Raw genomic sequence first — 23051 nt, 5'->3', positions numbered from 1 at the left:
GAATGTAAGTTGTATGTACAAGTATTTATTTGAGACCCCATGTAAAAAAAAAAAAAACCCTTCAAAGATAACTTAAGTTACAAGTTGAGTTTGTACACAGAATGAGGATGGCAAACAAGTCCAAGAGAACACGTAGCTAGCCAAAGGATGGTTGGAACTGGATGTGTCGGCCAAATGATGAATCTTGTGATCGGTAGTAGATGAATCGAGAGGCGCAGTTCCCAACCACCCTCTGGAAGTTCTAGTCTTTTCTACAGTTCATCCTTTGTTGAGTCATCCTTGTCCGTTGGTGGAGGAGCTCCACTAGAGTACAATTTGGCCACAATGGGTTGAACAATCTCTTCGAGAGACTTCTTTTGAGCCTTCAGCTGTTCAGCATCGGCATCTGGATTCTGTTCCAGATATTTGATAGCCTCGTCCACAGCCTCTTTGATAGTAGTTTTCTCCTTGGCATCCAACTTGGCACCGAGCTTCTCCTTGTCCTCCACCTGGTTTTTGAGCGAATACGCATAGGACTCCAGTTCATTGCGAGCCTCCACCTTTTCTTTAACCTTCTTGTCCTCGTCAGCAAACTGTTCTGCATCCTTCACCATCCTTTCAATGTCTTCAGGAGTTAGCCTGTTTTGGTCGTTGCTGATGACTATCTTCTGCTTGTTGCCAGTGCCCTTGTCCTCAGCACTGACTTTCAGGATACCATTGACATCAATCTCAAAAGTGACTTCAATCTGAGGCACACCTCGTGGTGCTGGAGGAATTCCAGTCAAATCAAACCTACCCAGCTGGTGATTATCCTTGGTCATTGGTCGCTCTCCTTCGTACACTTGAATGGTTACTGTTGACTGATCATCAGACGCAGTGGAAAAGATCTGAGACTTCTTGGTGGGAATCACTGTGTTGCGAGGGATCAGCTTCGTCATAACACCACCAACAGTCTCAATGCCAAGTGTCAACGGGTTGACATCGAGAAGAACAAGGTCACCTGTGTCTTCCTCTCCTCCCAGCACACCAGCCTGCACAGCAGCACCATAGGCCACAGCTTCATCTGGGTTGATGCCTCTGGTGGGTTCCTTGCCATTGAAGAACTCCTTGACCAGCTGCTGCACTTTAGGGATCCTGGTAGAGCCACCAACAAGCACGATTTCGTCAACGTCACTCTTCTTCAAGTCTCCATCCTCAAGCACCTTCTGGACTGGTTTCATTGTAGAACGGAAGAGGTCCATGTTCAACTCTTCAAACTTGGCCCGTGTCAGAGTCTCACTGAAATCTTCTCCCTCAAAGAAGGACTCTATTTCAATCCTAGCTTGGTGAGCTGTAGACAGCGTACGCTTGGCCTTTTCAACTTCACGTCGAAGCTTCTGCACAGCGCGATTGTCTTTGCGAACATCCTTGCCGGTTTTCTTCTTGTACAGCTTGATGAAATGCTCCATCACACGCTGGTCAAAGTCTTCGCCACCTGCATGTACAAATACAGGAAAATTTCAGTGGAAACATTCAACACAAGCTGCGAATGCTCAGTTAATTTTTAATGGTGTAATACCACATGCCTAATAACGGAAGCATCTATAACAGATTCAGTGTTGAGGTCCCTCAACACCGTCTCCGACAGACGAGCTGCGCCAGCTGCAGAATGCCATAGCCCCCCCCCCCCCCCCCCCATTATTGCTGCATGTAATATGCATTACCGATTACAAAAGGACCACTCGCTAGGCCTCAGACTTAGCATTTAAAGGAGCTAAGGGACATTCACATGGCAAACGTCGTCTGTAGTAGCTTCAAGGCACATCGTAGGTGGCAAAATTCATGGCTGTAGTAGACTCAAGCTATGGTCAGTGAAGTAAAAATGGCGAGTGCTGCATAGAGCATGTGGGGAAGATCTTTCTTGCTGCTGTTCCAAGGAAGTGCTGACAACCAAGTTCCTGTCTAACATTTGTACTCGTAGGCTAATCTGGTCATGTGCTAAACCGGGCAATATTGGAGTTATGCATAGAATGAAAGAATTCACGAAATAGTGTATACACACCAAGATGAGTGTCTCCATTGGTAGACACGACTTCGAAGACCCCATTGTCAATGGTCAGGAGAGAGACGTCAAAGGTGCCACCACCCAAGTCGAAGACCAAGATGTTCTTCTCTCCCTCCTTTTTGTCAAGACCATATGCAATCGCAGCAGCAGTAGGTTCATTGATAATCCTCATCACATTGAGACCTGCGATGGTTCCAGCATCCTTGGTGGCCTGGCGTTGGGCATCGTTGAAATAGGCTGGAACTGTCACGACAGCATGAGTTACTTTCTTTCCAAGGTAAGCCTCCGCAGTTTCCTTCATTTTGGACAAAACCATGGCAGAGATTTCTTCGGGAGCAAAAATTTTTTCGTCTTTTGCAGAGGTCTTCACCTGCGAATCAGAAGTGCAGCAACAATGCGAGAATGAGGACTACAATAGGGTAGACACTGCTCAGAAAAAAAGTTGCATATACAAAGCCTAACCTAACAAGCCATTAACATGCAAAAAGGCAATACTAACCACGATGTGAGGCTTTCCATTTTTCTCCTTCACAGCAAATGGGAAGTACTTGACATCATGCTGGACAGATGGATCCTTCCAATCCCGGCCAATAAGGCGCTTAGCATCGAAAACAGTGTTTTCGGGATTGCTAGTCAGCTGATTCTTGGCCGCATCGCCAATAAGACGTTCACCTTCAGCAGTGAAAGCAACATACGAGGGCGTGATGCGGTTTCCTTGGTCATTGGCAATAATTTCAACTCGCCCATTCTTGAAGACTCCAACACTGAAAAGAAACAAATTTAACATATGTTTAGACTACATTTACGTCTCACCACATTAATGTTCCCCAATCCCAACCACGCGATATTTAAATTGAGCAGTCACTGGAACAGGACAAGTTAATGTGGTCTAGAACGCTTACCAAGAATATGTCGTTCCCAGATCGATGCCTATGACAGTGCCGACGCTTTCCTTGTCTTTTGAAGCGTCGCTGTCTTTCTTCGCAGAGGAAACGACAGCGCACAAGAGCGCTGCCGTAAGGCATAACGACACTTTGTGCATCTTGTAGGCACCTGCGAGTGGCAAGGGAAGCAATTACAACCTGGCGTTACCAAACCGGCTGCACATGGGCAAGGTCACTAACGGTCAGACACCCCGGCGTAATGCGTAAGTCGCTCAATCAACTTAGCGGCGAAATTGTATATGAACACGTAGACTTTTAGGCCACCACCAAAAATGTACGGCGCTGCTACGAGAAACAGTCGAAATATAACCCACAAGACTGAAGCGTACCACATAAGTAAAGAAGCCGACAAAACCTTGACGCAGCAAATACTACACTAAAATTTTCGTGTCGGCGAAAGAATTACAAGCAGTGTGCACGTGTTGTGCATAGGCGTATGAACTCCAACTAGTACTTAAGTATATACAGGGTGCGTGCGAAAAAAAAAAAAAAAAAGAACTAGAGAATGGCTTTCAGATTCAAGTCCACGTCATCACAAGAAGTGCACTTGAAACTGATGCCACCAGCGCCGGCGCGAGAGCAAACGAAATCAACAATTACAGCATTAAATAATGCAAAGGCAGAAGCACAACTCCAATCGATTAACCGGTATAATTTCAGCACTGTGCACCGGCGCACGATGCCGCTTACGATATGCTCAGATTTCACCGCGCTCAACGACACATTTTTACGCTTTTCTGTGGCACACAGTGAAACAAATCGGTATACAGGAGAACCCATACGTACAATTCGCTCTGGAAACCCCAGATGAACACTGACAACAGAACGCTCAAACAGCCGGCACAACTCTTGGACCGCTCAAGAACAACTGGTTTCACGCCGAGTAACTGACAGACAGCAGTTGTATGGAAGGCATGGTATAAGTGGTGGCTCCTCGTCGTGTCGGCACCGCATTGGTCAGATAAGGACAAACTAAGCCCCGTGATTGGTCAGATTCAAGGCACGTGGTACTACCAACAAACGACACGTAGCTCTTTAGCTTTCGCATTCCGGATTACACGAGAAAGCGCTAGAAGGACGAGGGGTGTGGTGACACGTATTGTGTCGTGCTGTTTTGATTCTTCGAAGTTTTCAAAAAGAAAAAAAAGTTGATGTTACGTTTGGATAGCACCAAAAGAAAATAGCATATCTGTGACGGTACTGCCAACAGCTAACATTGTGGGTGTTCCAAATTTAGAGCATAAAAAATATTTTTTCCATCGTTATGGAACAGCGTTTACAATAATGTTCACTGCACTTTGAAATTATTTGCAACTGTGCTAATCAATGCAATGTCATGGTGCATAATATGAAACGAAAACACTTTAATGAAAAGGAAGACAGAAAGTACGAGAACGTTCCCGTAGAGTAAAAGTGGCCACGAAACCGAAACTGGCTCCCATTGTGGATGCATGTAAGTATGTATTATTTCAAAGACTATGCAGTAACTTTTTATGCCGCTTCTAGTACCCATAAATATTAAATGACGTTTCAGTAGTGTACGGTAATTAATACGAATGTTTGTGCCGCAAAAGCAGAGTGATCGTAGTATTACAGCGTACTGTAGAATGAATCATAGCCTGTGCATGTTTGCAAATGGCCGGTAGTGTCGTCTGCTCTTTTGGATAACCGGTGTGATTTTTTTTACCTGCTTTTCTCCAATATTTAGCGTTACATCATGAATAGCCGCTTTCGTTTTGCCATGGAAATACAATATATTTTTTTTACAGTAAGTTCGTGAGGTTTTGTGTGCTGTGCCACTCATGGGCGTTTTTTGCATATTCGTAAAGTGCATTTGGTTCTGAATGATGAAGGCGAGAAGCAAAATTAACTATCCGCGATTGTGAATCGCATGGGCGTCTCAGTGACTGCGTTGGTCTCTGGTTACAAATGGGCATACGCAGTGCAGATTTGGTGTCGTTGTTGATGATGCAATATTGTATTACCTGGTGCTCGAAATGCTGGCTGCATAAGGTGACGTGGTGCACTCTTGACTGTCAAAGTATTTTTGGTTTGGCCTAGTTTGACAGCGTGACGTTTTCTGTGGTTGCCAGAATTCAGGGACATTATTTCGTAGGGGTGTCGCTCGTAATACAATTATAGGGATCACGCAATTAAAGACGAAATCGTTTACTGAGTGCGTACACGTGTGCTTTTTAGCGAACTTCTCGTTGATTGTTAACATGTGTGCTACATTAATTTGACATGGACTTAAGTATCTCAAACTGAGTATCTGGTGAGGAAATAGTGTATTCGATCGATAATTAATGTATAAAAGTTCAGCCCATGTTCAGCGTGGTTTCTTGTGCAGTGGAGATGTAGCAGCTGGGGGACAGTTGCTGTAAGGAAAGTGCTTTATAGCTATGTATCAATGCAAGCTTTATTACTATTTGTTTCTTCATTAGACGAAATGCCTAGCTTCCAAATATGGTAAATCCTACAGGAAACAAAGTGGCTACACGGAAGCATTTTTTTTTTTTCGCGCATATGTTGTGGATGACCTGTTCGGTAAAACCATCCTCCAAAATTTCCTATGTTTTCTCGGCATTTGGATATGAACAAAACTCGCCTGTGTATTTTTAATACTGTTTATTCGGTATACCTTCGAATTAACCATAAATATATCGATTATTTTTTAAAATCCCGATTAGAAACAGTTGGTGGAAATCTAATATGGATTAAAATGTGTGCTTATGTGCGGCTACATAAAATTCCCGACAGACTTTTCATAAACATCATTAGTAATAATATGTGGGGTGTATGATTATGATGGATAGTGGAGGGCTCCTGAAGTTTTGACCATCTGGTGTTGTTTAACATGTGCTCGCGCAGTACACGGGACCCTTTCGGCTCCATTGATGCGGCCGGGATCGAACCCACGACCTTCGGGTCAGCACCCGAGCAACTGATTCACCGAGGCGAACGTCTGAACATTCATTTATGCTGATTGTATACAGGCATTGGCACCAATATGCTACTTCTGAAATTCTGTCCTGATTGAAGCTTTAAAAATTGGGAAAAAAATATTATGGGAGAGTCATCAGCACTGCACTTAGTACGTATACTCGGCACATATTTTATGTATTCTTGCAGGTGAACAAGCTCATGCCACGAAGAACAAAAAATTTTGTTGCATGTATATATATATATATATATATATATATATATATATATATATTGAGACACATGCATAATAGATAGTGCAACTATTGCATCATTTGCCCCGCCGCGGTGATCTAGTGGCCAAGGTACTCGTCTGCTAACCCGCAGGTCACAGGATTGAAACCCGGCTGCGGCGGCTGCACTTACGATGGAGGCGGAAATGTTGTAGGCCCGTGTACTCAGATTTGGGTGCACGTTAAACAACCCCAGGTGGTTGAAATTTCCAGAGCCCTCCACTACGGTGTCTCTCATAATCATATGGTGGTTTTGGGACGTTAAACCCCACATATCAATCAATCAACTATTGCATCATTACATTTATAAGGCACAGCTCATGGAAATATGCATTCAAGTGTGTCATTTAATGGATTCACATGCTTCACGGCTATTTGTCAAGTGCAAAATAATTTAATTAAGGCTTACATGAATGTACTTTATTGCTATCTTTCAGATCCAATGGTGTGAAAAATTGCAGCTATTCACAGTGTGGCTCACATATAACACAGTGCTTCTTTCTTGCTAAACTGATGTATAGAACAGCAGCTGCTGTGGTATAGTAGGTACAGTGCTTGGTTGCCGACCTGCAGAATGGGGGTTTGATCCCAGCCGTGGCAGTCGCATTTCAGTGGAGACGAAATAGTGAGGCCCGTGTAGTACTCGCATTTATGTGCACATTGAAGACCCTCAGGTAGTCGAACTTAATGAAGTCCTTATCTATAGTGTGCCTCGTTATCTCATCATGGTTTTGGCATGTAACGCATCTGCACTTATTATTATTGATAATGATATATGGTGTTTAGGGGCAGAAAGGTCAAATTTGGCCAAAGGCCACCAATAATGCAATAATGTAGTTTTGTGTATTCAATGGGTTCATGGCATGACTATATAGAGACCTAGAAGTCACTGCATTAAATTGCTTAAAATTTGTAGCATTTAAAAATATCATAGCGACTATAGCGGGATGAATGCTATGAGCATGATATGTACAATATTTAAACTAACACAAGTATTAAGAGAACAAGTAGCCCATCAGCCTCTCTGTAACCTTAAACATGTGTGTTAACCTTAAACATGTGTGTTAATTTGGTCACAGCGAAGTCAGGCATGTGCGATTACCGATGACAACATCACAACAGCGACCACTCAGTTTTTCTAGCGAAGATGATGTCCATCCAGCATCTGAATGTCATCGAAAAAGGCTAAAACAGATTTCACATCAAAGGGGCCATGACACGCAATCTTTGCTCATAATCTGTGTTATGTTGGTTAATTAATCCTTGGCTGTTAATGAACAAGCTGGTGAAATTTCAGCTCATTTTGTCTAGAACTTGATTTATAATGAGTAACACAATGTGTTGGTGGGCTAGTTGGTGTGAATGCATGGTGCTTTTTTTTTTTGCACAAAATGACACCAGAAGAAAGAAGGCAGAACACAGCACTTACTGACATGATTTGTTGAGCCACTCCATTCTTCTTACCAACCAGATACCGGTCGGACATGTGTTGTGCACACCATGCGCACAACCACCACAACTTGGTCGCTCGAGCGCAATCATGATAGTGCACCCAAAAAACAAAATTCAGTGGTAAACAAGGTTATGGAAGGCACAATAATACACTGCAAACCCAATGACTATGTAAAATGCTTTTAATAAATCTTGGGTCCTGGTATGACAACTCTTCTTTAATACATAGAAGCCAGTCTAAACAATGCTTGACAATTATACTTTTTGCAGTGCTGAGCCAAATGGGTGCCTATACCAGTCAGCAGGGATCGCTCACGTTCTTGAAGGCGCTCATTCACCCAGCAGCATGACTGATCTACATACACTTAGCCACAAGAGAGTCGCCTTGAAGACTACACCTACTCTGCACTCAACCAACTTCAGGTGTTTCTTTTCACGTGGCAGCTTTTTGTTTTCTTCACGAAAATGCCTGCACAGCTTAGACAGTTTGCGAGGGGGCAGAAAGTATAACTGGGAAAATGCAACCTGGATACCTAGTGGCCACATTCTCAAAGGGCCACTCACTAAGTTTGACAATTTTGAGCTGACAAGCATAATGCATAGATGGGGCGTTCGGGTTAACGTCTGCCAAAATTTGCAACGCTACATGCCATGGAAATGAGTCAAATTTCAAGATGAACGCTGCTCTCCCTTACCTTCGCGGACGCGCACCCAGAGAATGAGGGCATGATGTACATGTATGATCGGCTCTGCGCACATGGCAGTGCTGTGATGTTGGTCCTCTACGTAGACGACTGTACTCTGACATTGCCAACTGTTGCACGTGACATGGTGAAAATTATTTAAGATGACATGCGTAGTTTATGTAATTTGTTACCAGAAAAGATCAATAAAACTCGAGATAAATAATGAGACGTAATAAGAGAATGTGCGCATATTTTTTTTCAATTTTTTTCTTGTACATTGCAACGAGATGCGGGGTTAATGTTCTGGCATTTCGCATGGGTTCGTGTCTCCGCGGTCAGCGCTTTGAGCAGACGACAGCCATGGAAGCTGAAGTAATGCTCCTACGTGTTTTTGCACTTATTATGCTTATCTATTCTACCGGGTCTAAACCAGTGTTTCCAAACCAACCCGCAGAATCAGGTAGTAGACCACAAAATAAGGCTGGTCAAAAAGAAAAAAAAAAATGCTGCTCGCGTGTTTGGGGGTTGGGCGTGTTCGGGCACGTCATGCGCACGTGAGCTCTTGGTAGGATGCCGGAGAGAGTATGGAAGAGATTTGGCTTGCGAAGGCTACTCGGGAGAACGGCAATGGTTTCAAGCTCACCTCCTCTCATCCTCGTTTCGCGCCGCTTCAAAAAAAGTTTACATTGCTCGTAATGAACCGATTGAAAAAAATTTTTTGACATGATGCTCCTCATCGAACACAGAAATACTTCCATGGTCTAACTAAAATTGGTTATGGCTCCTCGTAAGTGGCCCTTTAAAATTGTGAGCCACATTGTGGCAAAACTGCACAACTACATACCTCTTCTTCTGTGCGTCGTTTGTACACCTCTGGCGTGACACTTAAGAGTTGTCAAACCACTGCCCGAGAATCATCAGAAGCTTTTTACATGCAGTCTATGGGTTTGGAGTGCATTAGTGTGCCTTTAATAACCTTGTTTACCATTGAATTTTGTTTTTTTAATGCGCTCCTATGAGTGCGCTCGGGTAACCAAGTTGTGGTGCTTGTGTGCATGAGGCATGTCCTACCGGTATCTGGTTTGTAGAAAGAGTGGAGTGGCGCAATATAGGGTTAGCTGTGTATTATTATCGTCACTGTTCAATATTCTGCAGCCATTTTTTTATGCTTGCATTCTGTTCATAACCATGTCTAATTACTGAACGTTGTTTTGTTACCATTTCTACTGGAATTCATATTGCATGTTTGCTTTGTCTTTATGCCTATCAGAATTACCTGCCGCTTTTTAGTTGCCATTTGTTGTACTTATCCACATGTATATTTCTGACAGGAGGTCCCCTTTCAGTCTTGCGCTATGGGGCCTCCTCCTCTATATACGAAATCTAATGCGTTTATATCATCGTCAGCCTGACTACGCCCACTGGAGGACAAAGTCCTCTCCATTATTCCGCCAATCAACCCGGTCTTGTGTTTTCCATTGCCATGTTATACCTGCAAACTTTTTAACCTCATCCACCCACCTTACTTTCTGTCTGCCCTTCATGCATTTGCCTTCTCTGGGAATCCAGTCAGTTTTCCTAATGACCAGCGGTCATCCTACCTACGTGCCCGGCCCATATCCATTTTTTTCTTTTTGATTTCAACTAGTACGATATCCTTAACCCCAGCTTGTTCCCTGATATACTCTATTCTTGTCTCTTAAGGTTACACCCATTATTTTCCTTTTCATCGCTCGATGCATCATCCTCAGATTAAGCTGAACCCTCTTTGTAAGCCTCCATGTTTCTGCTCCGTAGGTAAGTAGGCAAGGTGCAGCTGTTATGTAAGTTCCTCTTTAGGGTTAGTGACAGATTAGCATTCATGATTAGGGAATGCTTGCTGAATGTGATCAACCCAATCTTCATTCTTTTAGTCACTTCACTCTCATGGTGCGGCACTGCGGTTATTACCTGTCCCAAGTAGACATATTCCTTTACAATTTCTAGCATCTCTCCATCTATCGCAAAGTGCCATTTTCTGCTGAGACTGTTACACATTAGTTTTGTGCATATTAATTTTCAGACCCACTTTTCTGCTTTCCATGTCCAGTTCAGTTATTATGAGCTGTAATTCATCCCCTGAGTTACTCATCAAGGCAATGTCATCAGCAAATCGCAGGTTGCTAAGATACTCTCCATTAACTCTTATTCCTAACTCTTTCCAATCTAGAGTCCTCAAAACCTCCTGTAAACACACGGTGAATAGCATTAGAGAGGTTGCATCTCCCTGCCTTACACACTTCTTTATTGGGATTCTGTTGCTTTCTTCATGGAGAACTATGGTGCTTGTAGATCTACTGTCGATTTCTTCCTGTATGTTTATGTATGGTTCTTCGGTGCCTTGATTCTATAGTGCCTACAAAACAGCTGATGTCTCGACTGAGTCAAATGCCTTCTCGTAATCTATAAAAGCTATGTATAGGGGTTGGTTGTATTCTGTGCATTTCTCTATTAGATGACTGATAGTGTGAATATGGTTTATTGTGGAGTAGCCTGTACAAAATACTGCTTGGTTCATTGGTTGATTGAACTCTGTCACCATAATTCTATTACAGTAGACTCTCAGTAAGCGGAAATCTGTTAAACGGAACTACTGCTTAAACAGAACTATTGCCTCTGCAATGCTTGGTTTCGGGCTTGCATTCTGCACCCATGTTCACCTCTCAGTAAATGGAACACCGGTTAGATGGAACAAATTTTCCTGGTCCTTTCAGGTTCCATTTGCTGAGAGTCTAGTGTAGCTATTATTTTTGTAAATGGTTTGTAGAGAACGGGCAGTAAGCTGATTGGCTTGTGATTTTTCAAGTCCTTGACGTCTTCTTTCTTGTGGATTAAGATGGTGTTAGCGTTCTTCCAAGATTCTGGTACTCTTTCCGTCAAGAGACACTTCGTACATAAGGCGGCCAGTTTTTCTGACAATATTTCACCGCCATATTTCAGGAGGTTCATTGTTACCTTATCCTCACCAGCAGCTTTGCCTCTTTCCATTTCTTCTAGGGCCTTTCTTACTTCCCCTGTTGTTACTGGTAGGATGTCAAATTCCTCTGGACTACTGTATTTTTGTTTCTCACAATATCATCCTGGTTGCTTTGGATTCTGTACAGCTCTCTGTAGAACTCTTCCGCCACCACGGCTATCCTATTCATATTGGTTATGATATTGCCTTCCATGTTACTTAAGGCATACATTTGATTTTTGCCTATGCACAAGTTTGCCTTCACAGCTTTTAGGCTTCTGCCGCTTTTTACAGCCTGCTCAATTCTCTCCATGTTATACCTTCTGATGTCGGCTACCTTTCGCCTATTGGTTAACTTAGAAAGCTTCACTAGCTTTATATTGTCGGTTGCATATGAGGTTTTCATGGTTTGTCTCAATTTAATGAGATTTTTTGTATCCTGAGATAGTTTGCTAGAGTCCTGTCTAGTGACTGTACCTCTGATTTCCATTGCACACTTTTTTATCATAGTAGTAAGATTATTTTTCAATGTGTAAACGCTAACGTCGGTTACCTCATTTAGTGCCTCAAATCTATTCTGAACCTCTCACCGCTAGTTCATTACTAATTGGCTTTTTGCATATCAGTTTTTGTCTTTGCTTTTTTAAATCTAGGTGAATAAGAGTTCTTACCATTCTATGGTTACTGTATGGGATCTTGCCAACTACTTCTACATCCTGTACAATGCCTGGGTGCACACACAGAATGAATTTTATTTTTAGTTTCGCCATTAGGGCTTCCCCGCGTCCACTTACAGTCAGCTTGTTTTCTGAAGAAGGCATTCACGATCCATAAATTATTACGTTCTGTGAACTCTACTAATAACTCCCCTCTGGAACTTTTAGAATGGATGCCATATTCCCACACTGCATGGTCTTTGGTCTGTCTCTTGCCTATACTTTGGCATTAAAGTCACCCATCAAAATAGTGTGCTGTGATTTTACTTTAATAATGGCTGACTCTATGTCATCATAGAAGTGTTCAACCAAATGATCATCATGGCTCAATGTAGGCACGTAGGCCTGTACCACCTTCATTTTGTACCTTTTGTTAAACTTAATTAGGTATAATACTTGCCACCCCCTCACAGATTCTGTAGTATTCCTCTATGTTGCCAGCGATATTTTTGTGTATAAGAAACCCCACCCTTAGTCATTTTCTCTTAACTAATTCACGGTAGCATAAAACGTGTCCATTCTTCAGCACTGTATAAGCCTCACATGTCCTCCTAACTTCGCTGAGCCCTATTACATCCCATTTAAGTTCATCGAATAGCACAGCTAGACTAGCCTCACTAGATAGCGTTCAAGCATTGAAGGTAGTCAAGTTCAGATTTCAATGGCAGCCTGTTCGGACCCAGAAATTTTTAGCACCCTCCGTTGCTTCACAGGTCTGACCGCCGCCTTGGACAGTTGCTTCACAGCCGCTGGGGACTGAGGGCCAAGGGTTAAGTGCTGTATTCATGGGAGGTTGTGGCCAGGTGCTGCACTAGGGTGGCCAATCCTGCTCTGGTGAGGGAGTGCGTTACCGGCAGTGGGTCGCCAGTGAAGCCACACTCCAGACCACTTTTTTCTTTTCATTTTTTTAACGATTCCTTTATCATGTCTTTTAAGTAATTATATGATTGGGAATAGTCAGGTATCTGCATTCAAACTGAATTGTTTTATTCCATGCTAGGTTACTACGCTATCTCTAAGTAGGAGGTTCTGTTGCACTTCTTAGCACTGTAGAATACCACCTGACTCGTAGCTCACCTGGCCTTCTTTTCTGAACTGCTTTAAAGTCTATTTAAAGTTCAAAAAAGAAGAAAAATGACACAGTTTTGAACGTCTGATCTTGTGAGCTTAGGTTGGCTTAGTGCCCTAGGTGGCCCCGTTGTGGTGGTCTAGTGGCTAAGGTACTCGGCTGCTGACCCGCAGGCCGCGGGATCGAATCCCAGCTGCGGCAGCTGCATTTCTGATGGAGGCAGAAATGTTGTAGGCCCGCTTGCTCAGATTTGGATGCACGTTAAAGAACCCCAGGTGGTCAAAATTTCCCGAGCCCTCCACTACGGCGTCTCTCATAATCATATGTATCAGGTTTTGGGACGTTAGATCCCACATATCAATCAATTAGTGTCCTAGGTAACCCTCCTTCTCCCACATTTATTCTCTTCTAACTTCTACCTGTCTCGCTGAATTTTGACATTGTTGGCTTCAAAGTGTCCGCAGTGTCGGACTTTTGCTGAGGGGTAGCACTCATACTTTGACGCTTCCTGTCAACTGATAATTTGGGCGCACCTGTTTTGCGAACTAATGGGCCACTTCTGTGATTTTTAGGTTTAGCGTATTCGTCGGGGGCGGCTGCAGTGCATTAAAATTTAACGCGAAAAGTTTCTGAGTGCTAAATAATAGACAGGTGCTGCCCTTAAGGCTGTATCCTATTTTGTTGGCATTTTGGAATTGTAATTAAAACTCTAGTAAATAGATAAGGAAGTAAACAGTGGCCCTCAGTTGGGAGTCAGATATACATACTAGTAATTACATCTACGGTTAGCCTAATAACGTTAGATGTAAAAGTGAGGAGCGAATTATTTCTAGTTCTAGAAAGTGGCAAAAGGCGAGAAACTTTGTACGAAAGTAATGACGTGTCTGCATCACTCACCAAAAAGCGTCAGCTTGAATTGCTAGACCTCGACAACTCTCGGCACTACACTCATACAAAGCGACAAGTCCATGCGGCATATTTCTGCGTTTATATATCTTGCAACCAATAAACATTTTTTGATTAGTTTGAAATCATGTCAGTTGAAAGAAGTGATGTGTTCTGTCTTCTTTCCTATGATGTCATTATGCACTGAAAAAGCACCATAGATTATAACGAGCATTTTAATTAAAGACACGCACGACCCGAGAGTCTGAAAATAGTGGTGCACTCGCGAGTCGTGACATAACGAACCGCTTGTTTTGCAAGCTTCTGTAATCCAACGAACGATATTGTTTCCTGGTTAGCTACACGTGCAACTATACCTGTGCACTGGTATTAAAATTGCCGGCGGCAGCGCACTGGTGTTTCCACCTTTGGCAGCAGTGTTTCACCAGCATGGGGTCCATCCTAATGGCGGCGATGCAGTGCAGAGAGGGAGGGGGGGGGGGTTGGAGAAAGTTTGAAGAGCCTCTTGATTTTAGCTTTTAGTTTACTTTTTAATGCATTAAATAAAGAAGCATTATAATTACACTTGGAATGACAATACTTGCGTGAGCACTTTTTGGAACATATGAGTTAGATGAAATCTTTATATGGTAGCATAAGTCTCTTGGGTTCAATTTAATATAATTTTGTAGTGCATGCTTCGATAGACATTATCACGAAACTTGATTGATTCATATGTAAGGTTTAACGTCCCAAACCACCACATGATTATAAGAGACGCCGTAGTGAAGGGCTCCGGAAATTTCGACCACCTGGGGTTCTTTAATGTGCACCCAAATCTGAGCACACAGGCCTATTGCATTTTTGCCTCCATCGAAAATGCAGCCGCCGCAGTCAAAATTCGATCCCGCGACCTACAGGTCATCAGCCGAGTACCTAAGCCTCTAGACCACTGTGGCGGGCCATCACAAAACTTGAGAATGAGTGCATCCAGAGTGCAAAGTTTGCTGCAACATTCCGATTCCTCAAAATATGAGGCTAAAGTGTCCAGTATGGAAATGTAATCAACTTTGAGAAATTTCCAAACATCTTTATTCTCAGGTCTTTGAGGAGAACACGCTATGATCTATAGGTGATTTTAGCAGTTTTATGTTAAAAAAAAAAACATTTGACAACTTCACATTTTACACAGCGCGATAGGAGCATGCAACCTCATAATAGGCTGCAGAACTTGGACGACAACATTGGGACCGCACAATGGTACTAGTACCACAGCTGGTACTAGAGATAGCAGAGATTATACACAGCCTAACTAAGAGCACCAGGCAGAAGTAACTTGTCTGGCGAGCTGCACATTATCTGGTTATATAGCTTTTCATGACGGGGCTTGGAAGAACCAGCGAAACTACTAGATAGTTACAGAACTCAATGTGTCTTAATTTGCCGTATACTCATACAACTGTTTTTCTGGACAGAGCTTTTGTTGTTTGTGCTACACCATTTCTTTAACACCTAAACCCACCCCTTCTTTCCTTTACCCAGATGAGTTGCAAGCACTGCTCGAGGTTCGACGCTTGCAGTCTTAATGAAAGACCTAATAAAATTACATTTCAGTGGTTACCCGATCCCTGTGGAATTATCGGCAATGAACGGGCCGATCAAGCTGCTTGCTCATGCCACGCAGAAGGCTATGAACTGCTACTGCTGCTTTAGGACCCATGCTGCACGGAAGCTCCTCTAGCTTGCACGTCTTCACACCACGTCACAATAGAATTATCCGCACATGATGCATGCCCGATAGTACTTGCTTGACCCTACATTAAATCTTGAAGACCCGTCAAGGCTTCGTCGAGCAGACGTGAGCCTTTTGTGTAGGCTGTTGTTTGGTCTTGCATTTGCCAACGCGTATACTTTCCACATTGGGATGGCTGGCAATGTAGCCAGTGACTGCTGTGGCAATGAAGAAACCATTGGACCTACCTTTTGTGACTACCTACAGTATTGTGCGCAATGACAATGCCTTTGCAATGAGCTCGACAAATCAGACAATCAACTTCTGTCAAAGCAAAGAATTTTACACCATTGCCAGGATGCAACGTGGCATCAGAAGGCCCTGCAAACGCTACTGTGCTTTTAGCAATTGACCAGCCCTTCTGAACAGTTGTAGCCAGAACACCTTTTCTGTATATGTGCTTTTGTTTTCACCTGCGTGCACGTACGTTTTTTAAGGGACGAAGCTTCTTAAAGCGTGGGTCTGTACATCCTCCGATGTATGTATTTGCAGATAGCCACTTCTGGTTTAGTTTTTGCAGTGCTCACTAGATGGCGGTACTTGTAGTTGATAAATTTAAAACTACATGGCGGAACTTGTAGTTGATGCAACGTTACTAGATCCTGCCAGTTCTCAAACTGCGGAGCTCCACCTGACGCCGTTTCATTGCGCTTTGCGTGGGGGCGCGCATGACGGAGTTTGCCTGGCAATTTGCGGCGAACCGCTAGACACGGACGACCGTTGTAAACAGCCCACTGCAGTGTGCTTAATAACGTTTGCGCGAGTACCTGCAGATGTTTGTGGACCATGCTGGCTAGTGTATGAACGATTACACGCTTTTTTATGCCCGGATATAAAAGCGGGTGCGATTTCATTCTACCTTCGGGGAACCAAATGCTATGCTCGTTTCTGTAGAAGATGCATTGACGATTGCTGGAGAAGCTCATAGCAGGTTAAAAAGAGCTAGCTTGCGCACTCAAATTGAAGCTAGGCTAAGAAATGATATCATTTTCCATGCATTACTCCTGACCAAATGAGTGATGAGCACAGCTACTTCAAAGGTTCACCAGACGACAGTGCTACTTAGCTGGATATGTTGTACACAAAATGACCGAGCATAAAGAGTGCCAGTTGTGTCTACAGGACGTTAGTTCAGAAGCTATTGGCTTTGATGCATACTTAACTACGTGCAGGAGCTTCAAGGAAGGCAGCCTTAGACACCCCAGCATCAAGATGCTACACTTAATGAGAGTTGTAAATGAATCTATTTCACTTCCTCTTGATGAGAAAGGTCTCTGTGCGAACCTGTTTTGGAATGTCTTGGACGAGTTGGATTAATGCAATCTGACGAGGCTAGATTGCGACCAGCACAAGCCTACGTTCACATGTCAGGTCCTGTATTTTTTCATCGTGAGACGAATGCATATTTACGCCAGGGATGTCAACTGACGCCTTGAAACCCGCGAGAATGTTTTCATCACCACCAAGAAAGCTCGCCTATTGTAAAGCCGTTGAACATTTGCATTGTGTGCGTGCACGTGTCTTGGGCCTGGGCAATAAAAGCATTTTTCGGCACTGAGAATAAAAGTTCATTTTTTTGCTCAGTTTTTCTCTGCAGTAACGAATATTCGGAAACATTGGCCGCACGTTTGCGGGCCGCTTCGCTGCTATAGCATTGCTTTTCATTTAGCTCATATATACATATATATATATATATCATGTGCATTGTAATGCTAACCAGTGCAGATGGCGCTGACCTGTTATTGAAAGGAGCTTTGAAAGCCACGTATAAATTCTTGTCACATTACTCCGACGAAGGCTGGTCCACTAGCTAAAAACGTTAAGTAAAGACGCTTCCATGAAAGCTTCGTCGTCTCTTTCTTGCATACAATACGTCAGGTCTAGCGTGAATGACGTTCAAGGAATCTGGTGTGTGTGTGTTTTATTGCTACATAAACACGAAACATACATAAGTAACAAGAATGGCGGGATAAAAGCTGCTCAAAGGCAGCTTAACTAGTTAAACCTCGCCATACAGTAGCAGCAGCAACATGACAAGAATTCACACAAATAATGCACTTGTTGATTGATAACCTTAAAGTAGACACACAAAGCAAGGCAATAAAGAAATGGGAATCTAGGTGATTCATAAAAAACGACAGTATACTTATTTTGAAAACACAAAATTAAGGATAACATTCATAATAAAAGTTGAAATAGTGCGTATTTAGATATGCGGTATTTGTAACAAATCATCACCCGATTACTCGAAGAGGTCCCTAATGGCAGTAGAAATTTGAGACTCATTGAAGGAGTATTTCAAGGCAAAGAACGGCTATTTACAGCGCGCGCCGCCGGCTTCCTGCTGCACAGAAATGGGCTAACCTTGGCCGCCGCGCCGTCTGGTGAGCGGAAACGAAACAGGACCACGTATCTAAGGCAGCCGCCATGGGAGTTTGAGAACTGGCAGGATCTAGTAACATTGTGATGATGCTTGTAATAGATAAATTTGAGAACTTAATGGCGGTACTTTTAGTTGATGATGCTTGTAGTTGATAAATTTAAAACTAGATAGTGGTACTTGTAGTTGATGCTTGTAGTTAATAAATTTAAAACTAGATGGCGGCACTTGTAGTTGATGATGAAAGATGCAAGATGTTATAGTAGGAATGATGTCACATATGGTGCGTGTCATTGGTGGAAGACAATCGTTCGGGGACGTACACTAGGGGGAACGTTGTAATAAAATTCGTTCACTGTTGGTGCGCGCTCATAGTTGCCGGATCGACATGGCTGCAGAGCAGCGAGCGCACAGGATGACGGCAACGCACGCTCGCAGACAGAATTCTGATGTGCAAGCCCGTGAGACAGAAGTGCGCTGTGAAGCTGCGCGCCGCCGTCGCCAAGATTCTGCTGTACGCGAGCGGGACCCAGCCATATGAGAGCAGGAGGCCGAAGCGTGTCGCCTGGCATCGCGCCGACGCCGTCAAGATCCTAGCATTCGAGAACAGGAGGCCCAACTGTCACGGCAACGGCGCAAGGACCCTACCGTACGAGAGCGCGATGCCGAAGCCGCACGACTGCGGCGTGAAGAGTATCTCCAGAATGTTAGAGAATGGGAAGCAGCGAGAAAGCGCACGTATCAGCAGGCAGACTCTGATGCGGTGAGAGTTCATGAGGAGTCTGCAAAACGTATCAGGCGAGCTGAGCCCGAAAGTGCCGACGCGCGGTTTAAGCGAGACTTTCTAGACGTTTTGTTTGGCCATAGTTGTGGTGTGTGTGACAGACTGTGGTGCTCAAACAGTCTAGTCACAATATCTTCCATGAAGAACGACCAGGCTCACGCCAATGCCATCGCCATCCTGCAGCGCGAGTTCTCCGCCGGCAGCGGTGAGTACAAGGTTTGCTCTAGCTGCTAGGATTTGCTAGTGTTGGAAAAGATGCCTCCAATGAACGTATCTCAAGGCTACACATACCCACCCAACCGGATCACTTGCATCCTCTGAACCTCGTGAAAGAACGACTGATCGCTCCTCGTTTGCCGTTCATAAGCATAAGGCAGTTGACGCTTGGGAGTGGACAGTACGGCATCAAGAGGCAAGTGGTTCACGCTCCAATAAATGTTCCCAACACGGTGCAATGCCTACCTCGGAACATTCCGGATGTGGCCATCAACGTTCATCTCAAGCACCGGCTCGTGCGCAAACTGTCGTATAAGAAAAGTCTCGTTAAGGAACTTAACATCCACAAGTGGCTTAAACACCTCGAGCATTCTCCGTTGTACAAGTACGTCAAAATAGAAATTGATTGTAGCCACCTCGCGAACATGCAAGACGACAGTGACGTGGACGATGACGAGATCAAGCCAGCGCCGGAGGTTACCGACCTGAAGATCCTATGCAGGCGGCGATTGTACTCAACACAATTATGCATACCACGATCTTTGACAACGGAACTTGCATCATCACTAACTGCGTCAACAGCGGCGTCAACGCTGCGGTGGAATCTGCGGAAGGAAAGGCGGCGCATTTTGAAGCTGATGAAGTAGGTCTAATTGAAGGTACGCACACTCTCTACGCGGCACCTGGGAAACGCTGACTCCCTCCCATCTCTCTGCTCTTTGGGGAGTATGTCGAAGAGTTGTCGTTCCCTCAAATATACCTCGGTATACCTTGTAAAATCACCGGACCCAGACCGACTCTCTTCACAGAGGCGAGTAGCAAGATTCGTCGTACTGATTGTCGCGGAGTGTGCCTTGATCACGTCTTGTACATGGCCATGAAGGTCATGCACCACAATGTTGCCAGCAAGACCATGACGTTCAGGACCAATGCAATCACCAGTGCGATTAAGCGGCAGCAACTTGAGAATGCAGATTTCATGGATGAAGTCCTCAACCGAGACTACGGCTTCATGAGAGGCATACCAAACACCATACAATACTGGCAAGATCGAAGAAAGGAACTCTTGGCAATGATTCGTCAGTCGGGTAAGCCTTACGCATTTTTCACGCTCTCTGCTGCGGAACTGCACTGGGACAGACTCGTCGAAATGTTGGAGCGCTCTCGAGTGGGTCCCGAAGGTGTGGCACGAACTGTGGAAGAATTGAATTCCATGCAATGCATCGAACTGGTCAACAACGACCCAGTTGCGTGTGCAATTTACACCCATCGAATCTTTAATGTGATTCTCAACATACTCAAAGATAAGAGATGCTCATCGTTCAAACCCTATGTTGTGGGAGATTCCTTCAAGCGGGTCGAATTCCAACTGCGTCATAGTGCACACATTCACATCATTCTGTGGCTGAATAACGCCCTGCAAGAGGAAGTGTCTGGCAACATGCCGTGCACACTGTAAATAGTCAAATCGTTGCTTAGGCTTGACACAGACCTTCTAAAGAGACCCAGGACTCAGATGCACGCTCATACCCACGCTTGCTATAAGCAGGGATGCACCAAGTGCCATTTCGGAGCACCAATCATGCCCAGTTATGACACTAGGATTGTAGTCCCCTTTCCTCCAACCGGGGACGAGGCGGAGAAGGCATGTCATCAGAAACTCAAGCAAAGGTACGACGAGATACACGAAGCTTTGGAGAAGGGATCGTTCGGTCCGACGCAGATTACATAGACATTCTCAGCACTGGATTTACACGTCCCTGCGTTCTACATCGTCGCACTCCAGCGTAAAAAATGGTCAATCCCTTCAACCCCTGGATAGCCAAGGTCCTAGATTCCAACATGGATCTTTAGGTGATCCTAGACCACTACGCCTGTGCAACGTATGTCGTTGATTACTTCAACAAGTCTGACCGTGGCATGTCCAACTTCCACAAGGCCGTAATGCAAATTCTAGAAGAAAAGCGAGAAATGGAATACTCTACCATCATACGTTCTCTGCGAGAGACCATGCTTAAGTGGGTCGAAATGTAGGTGCAAGAGGCAGCCTGGTTCCTCTTAGGTAAGGAAATTTCGGAAAAGAGCCTTGAGGTCGTCTACATACCCACGTGCTGCCAGAGGAACAAATGCATGTACACGAGACCAACGAGGAACCGACGTCTGGAAGCTTAACATCGTCCAGAGGTATGAGGGCAGGCCGCCAGAAATAGAAAACCTTTGCCTTGCCAACTTTACAAGCAAATACAAACACGGATACAGTCTTCGTGAGCACCCCATCATCACCCGCTACCGCCATTACAGTGCCGCAGATCGACCAGATGATTACATGAGAGAGCAGGTCCTCCTTTACGTACCCTTCAGGGACGAGGCTGTTGATGTTCTAGATAATAACAAATACATTCAGACGTATGACGCAAACAAAGACCTGATCACTACCAAACATCGCCAATACAACACCGGCAACGACGACGATATCTTGGCTCATTTGACTGAAGAGCGCGCTATACAGCAGCAATGAAAAGATGTCGCCACCGCCATTAACGCCGCAGATTCCATTGCGATTCCCGTCGCCAAAGAAGACGCCGACCTCTTGCCCAACGAAGAGCTGATGCGTGCTGTCAAAGACACCAGTCCCTGTGAGGTCGTGCGGAAAAGGCAAGACATTATGGATAGAGAGGAATATGTCAAACTCATGCGCACGACTAATCCGGAGCAGTACGAGTTGATAAGAGAGATTGTGTACAGGCAAACCACCATCCGTTCACCACCTCTGTGGGTCTTCCTCAGGGGACCTGCAGGGTGTGGCAAAAGGCTCATTCTCAATCTCATCATGAACGAGTACAACCAATATAACGGAGAGGCACGACCGTACAACTCGTACGTCATTTGCGTCACCACGAAAAGTTGGCAGCTGCGGTCGGACGCACCACCCTACATTCTGCGTTCAAGCTTACCCACAATAAGGACATGGGGTTGGGTGACAGCCCCGCCGCGGTGGTCTAGTGGCTAAGGTACTCGGCTGCTGACCCGCAAGTCGCGAGATCGAATCCCGGCTGCGGCGGCTGCATTTCCGATGAAGGCGGAAATGTTTAGGCCCGTGTGCTCAGATTTGGGTGCATGTTACAGAACCCCAGGTGGTCGAAATTTCCGAAGCCCTCCACTACGGCGTCTCTCAAAACTATATAGTGGTTTTGGGACGTTAAACCCCACAAATCAATCAATGGGGTTGGTTGACAGTGACCTCAACATGTTTCGGGTTGCCTTCTGTTACGTCAAGTGCATCGTCGTTGACGAGGTTAGCATGCTGTCATCTGATAACCTCAATGCAATCGACTGTCGCCTCAAGCAAATCACCCAAAAGCTAGACGAGCCCTCCCAAGGCCTCAACGTACGGTGATTTGTGCGGTGATTTGTGCCAGTTACCCGTCCGCGCAAACGAGGTGTACAAGAGGTGCAGAGAAGCAAGTGGGCTCTTCGGAGCCACAATAAAATGGCACTATCTCCATTACTTTCCACTCGTTCAAGTCATCAGATGATCCGATGCCTCCTTCTCGACTCTGCTCACAAAGATCAGAGACGGAAGAGCGCTTCAGGGCCATAAGGTACGACTACTCGAGAGCTGCTTCATCACCACAGAAGAAGCCTTGGTTCGTGTGTCCTCGGCAATACGAATCTCCTACTCCAACGAAGAGGTCAACAAATTCAATACTTTCATTGCACAACAAGGAGGAGAAGTTGTTTCACTGCAAAGGGAAGCTACCTATTTGGGGTGCGCCAACCAAGACGCTTTAAACAAGGCAATTGCAAAAGTTGAGAAAACGTCACACACCGAGTTTGCAAACCTCCCTCGCGAAATTCTCATCCTCCTTGGCAAACTGTACATGATTGCCGCCA

At 44.6% G+C, this 23051-nt stretch overlaps 2 protein-coding genes across 17 annotated transcripts in view; one reads left to right on the top strand and one right to left on the bottom strand.

Moving 5' to 3' along the window:
* Positions 1-5: 5 nt before the first annotated feature.
* Hsc70-3 (heat shock protein 70 cognate 3) lies at positions 6-3909 on the bottom strand. Its single transcript, XM_037414149.2, has 5 exons — positions 3754-3909; positions 2926-3076; positions 2523-2787; positions 2021-2393; positions 6-1453 (listed from the first exon to the last, which is right to left on the bottom strand). Exons 2-5 carry the CDS (start codon positions 3063-3065, stop codon positions 252-254), a joined length of 1980 nt encoding a protein of 659 aa, XP_037270046.1. The 5' UTR covers positions 3066-3076; positions 3754-3909; the 3' UTR covers positions 6-251.
* The window catches only part of LOC119161605 (uncharacterized), a 30806-nt gene continuing 10826 nt past the window's right edge, over positions 3072-23051 (top strand). The window contains exons 1-4 of one of the 16 annotated variants that reach the window (XM_075878930.1): positions 3072-3170; positions 7905-8057; positions 12745-12865; positions 15600-22697. In XM_075878930.1, the coding sequence (XP_075735045.1) occupies positions 20029-20616 (588 nt within the window). In that variant the 5' untranslated portion in view covers positions 3072-3170; positions 7905-8057; positions 12745-12865; positions 15600-20028 and the 3' untranslated portion in view covers positions 20617-22697. The other 15 variants (XM_075878924.1, XM_075878927.1, XR_012887272.1 and 12 more) reach the window with 15 other exon arrangements.

The sequence above is a fragment of the Rhipicephalus microplus genome, chromosome X (genome assembly GCF_043290135.1).
Source record: "Rhipicephalus microplus isolate Deutch F79 chromosome X, USDA_Rmic, whole genome shotgun sequence".
Lineage (NCBI taxonomy): Eukaryota > Metazoa > Arthropoda > Arachnida > Ixodida > Ixodidae > Rhipicephalus > Rhipicephalus microplus.
Note: the sequence above shows the minus strand (reverse complement) of the source record. Positions and strands in the feature narration are given on the sequence as shown.

Coding starts and splice junctions, on each gene's coding strand:
- Hsc70-3 (XM_037414149.2), bottom strand. CDS start 3,065: ATGCACAAAGTGTCGTTATGCCTTACGGCAGCGCTCTTGTGCGCTGTC. Junction 2,788..2,925: donor CTGGGAACGACATATTCTTG/GTAAGCGTTCTA, acceptor GTTTCTTTTCAG/TGTTGGAGTCTTCAAGAATG. Junction 1,454..2,020: donor CAATGGAGACACTCATCTTG/GTGTGTATACAC, acceptor TTGTACATGCAG/GTGGCGAAGACTTTGACCAG.